At 39.8% G+C, this 13,759-nt stretch overlaps 1 protein-coding gene across 1 annotated transcript in view; it reads left to right on the top strand.

Annotated features, from left to right (window-relative positions):
- The window catches only part of LOC134205453 (scoloptoxin SSD14-like), a 139,365-nt gene extending 129,923 nt beyond the window's left edge, over positions 1 to 9,442 (top strand). Inside the window, exons 4-6 of the mRNA XM_062680706.1 lie at positions 7,530 to 8,327; positions 8,387 to 8,812; positions 8,874 to 9,442. Of these exons, the coding sequence (XP_062536690.1) occupies positions 7,530 to 8,327; positions 8,387 to 8,812; positions 8,874 to 9,387 (1,738 nt within the window). The 3' untranslated portion in view covers positions 9,388 to 9,442. The remainder of the gene's footprint in view (positions 1 to 7,529; positions 8,328 to 8,386; positions 8,813 to 8,873) is intronic.
- Positions 9,443 to 13,759: the final 4,317 nt, after the last annotated feature.

Genomic DNA, 13,759 nt, shown 5'->3' with positions numbered 1-13,759 from the left:
TCCGCCGTTTCCAAAGAGCATGCTTAACCCCCATATCGTTCCCTCTGTAAGATAAAGAATTTGTGTTTCAAATTCTGTTGAAATCGGCCAAGAGGTTCAGAATTTACACTCAGTTGATCGATAACTAAGCAATACCCCTCCCCACACACCCTCCCCCTTTTCCAAAGAGCATGCTTAACCCCCTTTCGGCCCCTTCTTAAGATAAGGTAATTGTGTTCCAAATTTGGTCGAAATCGGCCAAGGGGTTCAGAATTTGAACTGCGTTGATCGATAACTAAGCAATAACTCTCCCACCATACCCTCCCCCTTTTCCAAAGAGCATGCCCAACCCCCCTATCGTCCCCTCCTTAAGATAAAGAATTTGTGTTCCAAATTTGGTTGAAATCGGCCAAGGAGTTCAAAAAGTACACTGAGTTGATCAATAACTTAGCAATACCCCTCCCCCCACACCCACCCCCTTTTCCAAAGAGCATCCTTAACTACCCTATCGTCGTCTCCTTAAAATAATGAATGTGTGTTCCAAATTTGGTTGAAATCGGTCAATGGGTTCAGAAGTTATGCTGGAACATACATACAAACATACAAACATTGAGTTTTATATATATAGATTGTAAAAGCAGTAAGGATAGCTGATAAAATTTAAGAAAATTATTTAGAGCTCGTAAGACCTTTTTGAACAAAAAAGCGATAAAACTTTATTAAATATCGATTGAAGACCTAGCATTACTATAAGTCATTATCAAAATCCAAAGAGGCTAAATGTTGGTGAAAACTTAAGATATAAGAAAGTAATTAAAGGAATTCTGAGGAAATTATACTACTAAAAATTTAATCAAAGCATTGTTTCGGGACTGATTTGTGATTCGATTCTGTAGAATGCAAACGTTTCTCCTAAAATTAATTCCCTTTTCTGATAGAGAAAGGCTTATACATATCGTTATTTTCTCAGAAAATGTTCGCTTCAGAGTAAAAATACTCTAGTGCATTTTCAGTGCGCGCGCTGCTGCGGCTCTGGCGTGCTTTTTTTGACAGATTAATATGACATTTTTAATATTCAAATATCCCTCTATTAGTTGCACTTAATAAACTAAGAATATATAATCGTTTTGGGGCCCTCCTTAGCCGTGCGGTAAGACGCGCGGCTACAAAGCAAGACCATGCTGAGGGTGGCTGGGTTCGATTCCCGGTGCCGGTCTAGGCAATAAAAGTATTATCGTGCTAGCCTCATGATATACGAATGCAAAAATGGTAACCTGGCTAAGAAACCTCGCAGTTAAAAACTGTGGAAGTGCTTAATGAACACTAAGCTGCGTGGCGGCTCTGTCCCAGTGTGGGGATGTAATGCCAATAAGAAGAAGATATAATCGTTTAGATGCTGTAAAATCAAAGAGTAGAAATTTTGGACAAAATGTAGGACAATACTGTACAGCCTCGAAATCAAGTGTTTTAAAGTTATAATCAGATCGGTTATATTATAAAATTAACACATACTTTTGAATTATAAATGTAATACTAAATTCCCGGCGGTTTCAGCAAATTCCCGGGGTTTTCCCGGTGATATCAAATTCCCGGGTTTTTCCCGGTTTTCCCGGATTCCCGGGTGAGTGGCCACCCTGAATATATCTTCCGTGTCTGGTGTCTGACACTACCTAGTATTGCCACAGAAAATACGCTGCTTGAATGAAAACTTAGAAACGGTCTAAATCCAATACATAATACAAACAATCAAGCCTACTTCGACGGACAGCGAACGCGTCTTTTCGAACTCGGCGAACATTTGTTCCAGAAACCTTAGTTTCCAATACAAACGCAAATACTATTTGCTTTTTGAAGTCAAACCAAGGATCGATTTAAATTGAAATTGAATTTAGTTTCAATTTGAATTCTGTATCATCTGGCCTTTCTAAAATATGAACTTTACCCCTAAACTTAAAAAAAAAAACTTTTTCAAAACAAAAAAATAATGTTTTTAAAAACATCGAAAATTCCCGGGATCCCGGGATTTCCCGGGATATACAAGAATTTTCTTCCCGAATCCCGGGACAGCAAAAATGGCCGGGAAATGGAAACTCTAGTTGTATATCATTGTTGAATGGTTGTCGTCGTACAGTTCCTCCAGCCTGTTTCGTGGGAGTTAAAATCTCCCAAGAGTAACCGTGGCTCGGGCATAACCGCACGCTTAAAATGACTTACATATTTTTGTGTTCCGTTCACACAAAACGGGAACAACTGGAACAACTCATATTATGAGTAATTACGATGTTACTCATTTTTGTGTAACCGATAGCCGATGATTTTAGGTGAGTTCATTTTACACAGCGAGAGAGCAGTCGAAAATCGAACCTAACCTCAATTGTATGTTTTCAAATTGATGGTAAAGTAAGCCAACTTTTCCATACTTATTCAGACGCTTCTCCAATCGTTTCGATCAACAAAACAAAGTGCGATGCTTGTATTCGCACATTTTTTTGTTTCGCCATCAAAGCAAAAAGAAAAACCTCCGAAAAAGTACGATTTCTTGCCTCACATTCTGCACCCGTTCGCCATCATAGCGACCCGAAGGGACTTTGACAGTTCGAGGCAAACTCACTTACACATATCATGCACATGTGAGACATTACACAGCGACTGCTCGTGTTTCACACAAAATTTTCACTCATAGTGAGAGTTGGCCAAGGCGTCGCCGTAATGTGTGAAAACTATTCATGCGATGTGTACTTGACTTTAAGCGTGTATCGCGGTGTTAGGAGGGAGATATATCGAGGCGGTACTGAGGTCTTTTCCTCGAATAGTCACCTGACATGCGACAGCTTCGGTGCCAGACATCGGCGCGAGATCGACTCTGTAGAAGGAGTGCTGTTTTTTTATTCCTAAAAGCACCCCTCCATATCGATTTGCCTGATTGCGGCGGATTATGTTGAAATCAGGAAAATGAAGATTTACATCTGGTGTTAGCCATGTTTCACATAAAGCAAAAGCATCGAAATGTAATTTGTTAACTAAAAATTCAAAAATATCTAATTTTGGAAGAATACTTCGACAGTTCCATTGTAGAATAGAAATCATGTTAACCTTATCGACAAAGTTAGCCATCGAAGGATACAAATGACTCGAGGAGGGGCATTTTTGAAGCCAGCTGCTTCAGGAGAGGAGTCAAAATACAGGGCTGTTACAAACTGAACAAATTCCAATGCGCGAAATCCGCGACTAACAACATGAAATCCGCGACTACAAAAACAAAACCGCGACAAACACATTTCAATGCAAAAATTTCAATACTGTTGCTTTTAATCTATCAATGCTTTGATCAGTAGAAAAAATGAAGAAAAATTATGCCACATGATGTTTTGAATGGCGAATCAGAAATAATTTTATGGTTTATAAATAAATGGATCGTTGCATTCCTAATAGCCTAGCCTCTAGGCTTTCTCACTTCATAGAGTTTTGATGTCAAAGTTCACAGATTTAAATTTCACTGAAAATAAAGTACATGACGTTCCATACCAAGATACATTATTTTATTAAAAGAATAAACATTATACGTTCAAGCAGAATGGACTTTCAAATGCAGCCAAAATAGTTGATGACTATTTCACAGTCAATTCAAGAGTTTCGAGGCCTTCAGTAGCATGAATTTTGATATAGAGTGATAAGAACAGTTGACGACTCCGAACTCATGGTGGAACCAAAGTGGGAAGCCGCCAGTTTGGGTTATACACACCAGAAGGTTCTATCTAAGTAGGTTGTGTAGATGGCGTTGATCACACGTAACAGTGTTGGTAAGAACTCAAAATCTCAAAACTCATGAATGATTCAAATCAAGCGTGAGTTAAAACGCAGCGTCAGTTAAAACTCAGCACCTAAAAACTCATGGATGAGTTGAATCATCGTAGGTTTTCTTTTGTTCTCCTTCGTTAAAAACAGTGAATTGTCGTTTGTCGCATAAAATATTAGACACTCTTTTATGTATAAGCAATAAATTGCCCCCAAAGTGATTTCAAATGCGTTTTTAAACCAAAATGATTTTTTGAGAAATGAGTGAAATTATGCGTTTTAGCATGACAAATTCAAGCGTGATTATTCCTTTAAAATCGCAGACGATTTCGTTCGCACATTGATTGTTCGCACGATGATTGAGATTTATGAGTGATTTTACCAACACTGCACGTAGATCACAAAATTGGGTAATGGTAATATTGAAGAGCAATAACTTGAAATGTGTTCACTATTTAGAAACCCAGATGACTAGAATCCTTACGCTACCTTTTGACAGGGCAAGTGAATTGAACAACGCAGTTGAATTCAATGGACTTGCCAAAAGTTGAACATGTCAAAACAAACAAAAGTCAACTTTCTTTTCGTTCGAGTAAATTGAACGGAAATGTTTAGACGTTCAATTCGCGTTCAATAAATTCGAGCAACTTGTTCAGTTTACTTGCCCTGTCTAAACGCAGAGGGAAATACAGGACTTGCGATATTCTGCTCCTCATGAACATACAAATACCCAGTCGGAGGGATTGCATCGTCTATTGCGAGCAGTGGATCGTCGGATTTGCAACCAACCGTGATTTTCCATGGTGTCTCAATTTCTGCAATGTACTCAAGCACAAGCAGTGTTGTAAAATGTCATTGGCATAAATTTGTCTAATTTTTCGAAACCTTTTTCAAAAACACAATATCAAATTATGAGGTGTAACGAAATTATAGCGTATAAAATGTCCTATAACTTTGTCTAATAGGACATTGCTGATAAAATAGTCTGACACGTGGGAGGCAAAATGTTATTTAAAAAGCGACATTTTGAAAAGATTCCAATCATGCCTTAAGCCTCAGCTTTATATTTAGAGCAATGTACCTTAGCCTAACATTCGCGATTTTGAATCAACATCAGGCGAATCCTTCTGGCCGGGAACACTTTTCAGTTTTTGTTTCGATTTTTTAAAAATATGGGTTCTTCGGGAAAGTTGATCTCAAACGAATCAAAGAATTGACTGAGACTATAAAAAGAGATACAATGTTTGAAGGGAAATATGGCAAATAGATGGCAAATAATTGGAATAGGCAGCCAGGAGTACTGGGAGTCACTATGGAGCAGAACTTGATGAGGCAGAAGGTCGGAAAGATGAAGCGTTTCTCTATCGCTCAACCGAGTGGACAGAGTTGATAACAACCAGCATAATTTCGTGTGATAACCAGCATGCCTTAGCTTATTTCCGGCGGTCCCAGGTGCGAATTTCAATGCGTTTAATTCGGTCAATAACACCCTTGGAGAGAAAAATAGACAAAATGTCAAGCCCCAAATTGTAAAAATAATCTACAATATTTGCAACGACATTCATGGGAATCACTCTCAAAAATATTGAGAACAAAGACTAACTTCTAAAAACAATTCGGCGTCCCTGCAATCCAGAATTTCTATATGATCAACCAACAAAGGTCAACAGACGGTCTCTCAAATATCGTTTGGATATCAACCAACATTCGATAACTAAAATATATAATGTGTTATAAATGTGTTCGATATAATGTGTTCGGATCCCAAAGTATTGCTTACACTCATATAAAAAACATTAACATTTTGAATTTTAGAGAGAATGTCCGATATAAATCCGCGATTTTCGCGACAACGTGTAACGGAACCGCGATTTTCGCGACTGGCAGAGCAAATCCGCGACAAATACGCGAAATTCGCGAAAAACGCGAAAATCGCGAAATCCGCGACTGTTGTAACAGCCCTGAAAATAGGAAGAACAGTTTTGACCATGTTCTTCACGGGGTCGGAAGCATCAAAAAAGTTGAGGATGATCTCCACAATGCCAGAAAGTGTGATGAGTTTCTCATCTAGGTCTTGTTCAACCCTTCACTTGTCACGACTTTTTTCAATGTTTTCATTAGGAAAGAATCATCTTTGAGAAACATGCTAATACAAAAGTTATTTGGCATAGCAATAACTAGTAGAAAACGAAAAAAATAGTTTCTTGAGTGTTTTCAATAGTTTAACCATTTTTACACAAAGTTGATTATATTAGCAGTCTAATGAAAACATAAATATGTGAAAAAATCGCTTTTAGTTGTTGAAACAATTCGATGAAAGTTGGAAGGTGCAAAATTTGATGGAGCTCTACACTAGATCTCTTCATGTTTTCAAAATGTATCAAAAACTCAACCGTCAGCCCAGAATCACAATTCTTTTGGTGTGCTCTACAAGTCTTGTGAACATTGCGATTCGTTCCGTTCAAGTTCAAGCTTTTAAGTGCATAAAAACACTGTTTCCTCTTAAAGTCGTTGTTCTACAAAATTCTTGAATTTATTACAAATTATTGCTAATTTATTATACTTATTTTCCTTGGATGTTTGAGCTATATAATTACTAATGTACGATTTACCGTTAAATTCTTAAAAATCAGAAGCTGAACATTTGTCATAAATTTGCACGTTATGATTTCCTCAAACAAGCCTTTCAGCCCGAGGCTGGCTCGTCTCAATTTTCAGCTTCTGATTTTTAAGAATTTAACGGTAAATCGCACATTGGCAATTATATTACTCCAACGTCCACGGAAAAAAGGAATAATAACATAATAAATCAGCAATGATTTGTAATAAATTCAAGAATTTTGTAAAACAACGACTTTTAGGGGAAACATTGTTTTTATGCACTTAAAAGTTCGAAAATCACTTTAACATGGTCAAAACGTGCACGGAGCGTATCGCAATGTTCACAAGACTTGTAGAACACATTTAAAGCTTCCGTCTAGCTAGAGGTTGTTGCGATGGTTTTCAGCGTTTATATCTCTTGTCAGATTTTTTTTTTCAAAATAGCCCAAAAACACTAAATTGACTTGAGCCACCTCGAAATTTTATATGAAATAGCTGCAAACTTGACAGGAAGGTTATGCTAAAATAAGAATTGTGATTCTGGGCTGACCGGTTGACAGCTACAATGAGAAAGGGTTAAACGCTCATATAACTCATCCTTCACATCATTGGATTTGTCGTTGGTTAGTGCGTATGCATTGATCAAGCAGTAGTTGAGGAACTCGCCCTGAATGATCAACACGCAAATGTGATCACTTACCGACCTCCATCTAATGATCCGACGCTGCTGTTTACCAGGAATTACGAAACCAACTCCATGCTCTGCCTTCTCGCCACCACTGTAGTAGGTGTGATACTTGCATTACATCTACCCGAAATTAAATCCAGTGTGCGAAATTCCCGTTCTCCTGTTTCTCGCCATTGGACCTCCTGCTCCCCCAGGGTCCTAACATTCCAAATTACCGAGTTTCCAATCAATTCCCTAATAACCTTGTTGTTGAAACTATTTATGGACTCCCAAAAAAGTCCTATTATGCACATTCTTTTTTTTACTAATATTATATAAATCAGATAACCACAACTCTGAAATGTTGTTCTCTAGATCGAATGTCATAAATTTCTAATATAAACAATAATTTAAAAAACAGAACAGTAACCACATACAGTAACCCTATTATAATTTACTTCAGTTTCTCTCGTATCTTTTTCCGCAGGAATCCATACCGAAAGAAAATCGCACTCACCTCCGCCGTTCTAACAATAGTTCTGATCTCATTGGCCGGGGGGTTATACTATGGCTTGGCCAGACGTGACTCAGAGCACATTCCTAATGATCGACACGGAGGAGCAGTGGTCGCCAATGGGCACGAGTGTGCATCAATTGGAGCGCGAATCCTACGCATGCATGGATCAGCTGCCGACGCCGCCATAGCAACTCTATTCTGCGAGGGGGTTACGTGCCCACAAAGCATGGGCATCGGGGGAGGTTTTATTCTGACGATCTACGACAGAGCAAATAACCGCGTAGAGACACTGAACGCAAGGGAAACTGCCCCAGCTGCGGCGGCCGAGGATATGTTCGTAAAACCGGACAATTCTACAAGAGATAAAAGAGGCCTCCTGATAGCAGTACCCGGTGAATTGAAAGGGTATTGGGTTCTTCATCAAAAATATGGCAAATTAGACTGGAAAACGTTGGTGCAGCCTACCATAGATTTGTGTAGGAAAGGTCACATGGTTACTGGATATTTGGAACGAATTTTGTACCGAACGAGAATACAAATTCACGCAGAACCATCATTGCGTGAGATATTCATCAATCCAGAAACAAATAACACGTGGAAGGAAGGGGAGTATATTAAACGACTGGCTCTGGCCGATAGCTTAGAAATCATTGCAAACGAAGGTGTACATTCTCTGTACAGTAAAAATGGAAGCCTGTTACCGAAGCTTATGGAAGACTTGAAAGGATTTGACAGCATTCTTACAGAGGAAGATTTCTATAATTATGAGTAAGTGGCCATTATTTGCATTTTCTTTTCAAATAACGAAATCATTTTCACTATTTTAGACCTAAATGGGAGGCTCCTTCAACAGTCACGGTCCGCAATGATAGTCAAGTGCACTCATTTCCATTACCCGGAAGTGGATCACTGCAAAATTTTATGCTAAAAGTTTTAGATGGATATAACGATCTGAACGTAACGGATCCCTTGACCTGGCATCGATTAGTTGAAAGTTTCAAATTCGGATATGGCATACGAACCAGAGTTGGAGACCCTGGGTATCTTTCGGGGGCACATGGTTTATTAGCCAATTTATCCAGTACCAGCTATCCAGAGTACGTTCGTAGTCAAATTCATGACAATGAAACTTTTGACGAATATGCACACTATGGAGCGGAATTCTCCAACCCAGAGGACCAAGGCACAGCGCATATTTGTGTATTAGCTGCCAACGGAGACGCGGTATCGGCTACCAGCACTATCAATTATTTGTAACACATTTCATGCATTTTCTATTCCAACCAATCAGCAACTTATTTTTTTCGATTCCAGACTAGGAGCCAAAATTCGTTCCCGATCCACCGGAATCATCCTGAATGACGAAATGGACGATTTCTCGTCGCCTGGAACGGTCAACACATATGGTTTACCACCATCACCCAGCAACTTCATCGCTCCTGGAAAACGTCCGCTATCTTCGATGACACCGACGATTGTAACGCACCAAACAGAAGGAGTTCAAATGGTAGTCGGCGGAGCGGGTGGATCACGAATCACAACAGCCACCGTTACCCTCCTGCTTCGGTATCTGTTCTTCGGGGAGGATCTGGACACCGTCATGAATGCCAGGCGTCTCCATCACCAGCTGGCTCCAATGTGGGTGGACTATGAAACGGGTTTTGACGAAGCAATTCTGGAAGGATTGCGGATACGGGGTCATGATGTGCGTGAAAAGACGCCCGATGCTGGCTTTGCAGCCGCGACGGCAATCACCAAGGATTCAAAGAACACCGTAAACGCAGCATACGATTCGAGGCGGGGAGGAAGCTTGGAGCTTATAGCATAGTTTTAACCAAAGACTGTAACATTTTGCAAAGAAGAAAGAACGGTTGAAAATGGAATTTCCTTGATCATAGATTTGTTATATCACAGCCATGCGTCCCGAAAATGATACAACCGTTGTTATCGAAATTGTTTATCTCCCTCCTATAAACAGATAAGTACGGGATTGAGAATGCGAAAGTTTTTTTTGTGTCTTTATTAACGAGACTTTGCAGTCTAGAGATGACGGGTTCGGGTCGGGTATGGGTTTGTGAGATGAAAAAATGTCGGGTACGAGTTTGAGAAATAAAATACCGAATTTTTTTTATTCGGTTATTGGTTATTTTGCGGCTTTCTCGTTATTTAGACCTACATCCTTTTTGATGGGGATGTAATTCCAATAAGAAAAAGAACATGAGACAATTATGCGTAGAAGGGCAGTGTACCTTTTGATAAACCGCCGGTCGTCATTGTCCTTGAAAAAATAGTTTGCAGTCTAAAAGCAAATATTCCTCCCCTTGATCGAATACGGCATGCCGGTCTGGGAGAGCTGCGCAAAAACTTATCATATGAAACAGCAACGCATTCAAAAACAAGTTTCTGATGATCATCATCAACCCTCCTCCCAGGACACGAACTGCTGAGGTGCAGGTCGGGGTGAAAACATTAAATGCACGCTTCGGTTCAGGGCCCGTTGCCTAGCTTCTGGACAACAAGCGATTAGGGCGCTGGTTTCAATCTAGGTTATCAAATTCGTATTGTTATTTATTTATTTATTTATTTAATTTTTGACCTTTTAACCGAACATTGGTCGTTCAGGTCAGTTTTGTCTGGATTACATACATTCTACTTTACAATAGATACCAGCCTTTTTAAGAAATTCTAATGTTTTTTTGAGTTGTTCAATGTTGTCTCCAATAGCGGTGTACAAAGAGTCAGCGATGCCACACTCGTTCCGAATGTGGTCATATTTTCTACAGTCCAATATGATGTGTTTAACCGTTACTGCTTCTCCGCATGTTTCGCACTGCTCAGGTTCTGTGCGGGACATCAACTGACCATGTGTTAAAGTAGTATGGCCGATCCTGAGGCGGGTAATTACCCTACTGTCACGGCGTTGAAGATTCCTTGAAGATGTCCATTCAAAAGGAGATGTTTTGATTTGTCGTAGCTTTGTTGTACATCTGTTCCATGTAGTGGACCATGAGTTCCACAATGAATGACGCACCAGTCGTTTAAAATCAGGGTAGGGAATGTGAGGAGTTACTTCAAATGTGGGATAACTTGTAGCTTGCTTGGCAAGTACATAAGCACGTTCGTTGCCAAGTATACCAACATGAGCTGGTATCCAACAAAGATGCGTGTTACCTTTACTTCTCGCTAGACTTTGTCGAATTTGAGTAATCCACGGATGATTAAGATTTGTACCATGGACAGCTGAGAGTACGCTGCGTGAATCACTGAAGATTACTAAAGGTGCTGGTCCAGAATATTCGGTTATAGCTTTAAGAATCGCCCATGCTTCAGCGCTGAAGATCGATAGTCCTTTAGGTAACTGTATACACCCGATTCTGTTTTTACACGGATTTTTTTTACACGGCCGGGTAAAAAAAATCCCATACAAAATTTTTGCAAAGTTGCTCCATTTTGCATGATTCGTCGAGAAATCATAAAACTTTTTTTACACCGATTTTCAAATTTTGAACTGAAAACTTTTTTTACACGGAACGCATCCCCCGTGTAAAAAAAAATCGGGTGTACTCAAGTCGCGATCCGGGTGATGAATGCCACAGCCAACTCCAAGTTCACTCACAGAACCATCAGTGTTTACATGTATCCGTTGCGAGAATTCATTTCTGATAATTTCTTCGAACTGTAACCTTTTTGATATTGGGGGACCATGGTCAAACCGGGGAATGTTAACATTGCCTGGCATCAGGCTCCAATCTTCTTTCAAAGAAATTCCTCCAACGATAATGTTGGGTATATCCAGATTGAGCATGTTTGCAGCTTCCATAGCCCGGAGATAAGGGGGGGAGTTGACATCAATGCGCATTCGTTCCTGTTGTCTCATGGCGTATAGAATAATTTGTTCTTTCACGTATAGATTCAAAGGCAATATTCCAGAGTCAGCTAAGACGCTTTCAATCGGACTGGATCGGGAAGCGCCAGTACAGCACCGAATAGCCTCATGGAAAATCGGAAATATAGGTTTTAAATCGGTTGCACTTATAACAATTTCGGGAGAAGTGCAGCTCGAAGAATACAGAACATTGTTGATCTGTCTGCACCGAAACTTTTTCCCCTTAGACATTTGAGCAAGTACAATACCTTCCGTCCTTCTGTTTTAGAGGTCATCAAATGTTGTTTGAAGCATATAGCCGAGAGTCTAACCATATTCCTAGCACTTTGTGTACTTTAACAAAATTGATAGATTCATGCCCGTAGTTGAGAGGCGGCTGCTGTTTTTTGTGGTACCGTTTATAACAAATATGCATGGCGACTGATTTAGCGATCGCAATGTTAAAACCTGTTCTTCTACTCCATAGGGCAATTTATTATATATTGCTTATGTCAGATCGATACTTGAATATTGCAGCATAGTTTGGTCACCTTACACAGTCACGCATGACACAAGAATTGAGTCGGTACAAAAGCAATTTTTATTATATGCACTACGCAAGTTGGGGTGGACTCAACTTCCACTCCCGTCTTATAAAGCACGATGCATGCTAATTAGTATACAAACATTGAAGGAACGACGGGAATATGCGATGCTATCTTTCATTAATGATGTTATCTCGAACAAGGTCGACTCAGAGGCAATATTATCTAAATTAAATTTTTATATCCCACAAAGACCTTTGCGAAATCGAACTTTATTTGCCTGTAGTAGTCATCGTACAAACTATGCGAAATTCGGACCCATAAATCAAATGATGGCTGCTTATAATAAACATTGGAATGCTATTGATTTCAATACATCTAAGACTAAATTGAAACAATACTTGCGTACTCAGTAAATGCTTGGTGTGTATAATTTTCATATCGGATAAAAGTGTTTAGTAATTTTAAGTAACGGAGAACTATATTATAAGACTAAATCTGTATCAAACGGTCTACAAACATGATTGACGACAATAAACAACAACATCAAGTTTGAGAACTTTCTGTAATTTGCAGCGTGAGTGAAGAACATTTGAGCTGGTTACACCGACGGTTATATCATCAGCAAACATCTCCAACAAAGCAGCGTCCTTCACGTATTTTCGGATAGAGTTCACAGCGAGGAGAAAGAATGTTACGGCTAACACCGATCCTTGAGGTACTCCATTTTGAAGTACTTTGTCGAAGAGATGTATTCGTTGTAGCAAACCCTAAATGTGCGTTCTTCGAGGAACTTATTGCAGAATTTGGCCATCCTTCCACCAATGTTAGCTTGACACAGTCCTTCTAAAACCAAGCGACGCCAAGTTCTGTCATAGGCCTTTTCGATATCTAGGAATAGAATTTCAGCGTGCTCCTTGTTCTCCATTGCTTTCCGTCCAAATTGTTCTATTTTCGCCAGCGTATCCAAGGTTTGCCTTCCTTTTCTGAAAGCAGCTTGTTGATGGCCGAAAGTGTTCTGTTCTTCCAATACGTCCATCAATCTTCGATCTATCATCCGTTCGAATAGCTTGAGGACGCAACTGGAAAGATGGATAGGACGAAGGTTGTCGGGATTGTTCGGGGATTTTCCTGGTTTCGGAATAGGAATGAGCAAAGTTTCTCGCCATATTTCAGGAAAAACATTTGTAGTCCATAGCTGGTTATATGTTTCTAGAAGTTTCCTTTTCGCATAGTACGGTAGGTGTTGCAGCATCACATTGTGCACTTCATCTGGACCGGGAGATGTACCAGTGAGTCGATCTAATTGATATAAGAGTTCATGCATAGTAAATTCTTTTGTGTATTCCGATTCATCCGCAGAAAAACGAACAGGTATTTTTTCGAGTCTCATTTTTCTCCGACGAAAGCTATCATCAAGTGTTTCGTCTGACGACGATCTTTCAATCTTTCGACGATCAAATTTTCGACCACATTTCCTTCACTGGAGTAGACTGATTAACAAACGAAACGTATTGTTCCCATGACTTCTGCTTTTCTTCACTAATGATCTTTCTCGCTTCATTTCTGGCGCTTCGAAATTCAGCATGCATCACCGGGAACCGCTTTCCGCCTTTTCCTGACAGCCTCAGCTACACGATCACACCACCATGGAACAGCACGTGTTGGAGTTTCTTCGGAAGATTTCTCTTAGCTCTTCTATGCTATATACACGGTCATGAGAGATTCTATTTTCAATTTCCTCCTCATATTTCGTCCAATCGGCGTCAGCTACTTTCCAACAAGGGCGG

The sequence above is a fragment of the Armigeres subalbatus genome, chromosome 1 (genome assembly GCF_024139115.2).
Source record: "Armigeres subalbatus isolate Guangzhou_Male chromosome 1, GZ_Asu_2, whole genome shotgun sequence".
In the NCBI taxonomy this organism is placed as follows: Eukaryota; Metazoa; Arthropoda; class Insecta; order Diptera; family Culicidae; genus Armigeres; species Armigeres subalbatus.
This window is presented reverse-complemented; position numbering and strand designations above follow the sequence as displayed.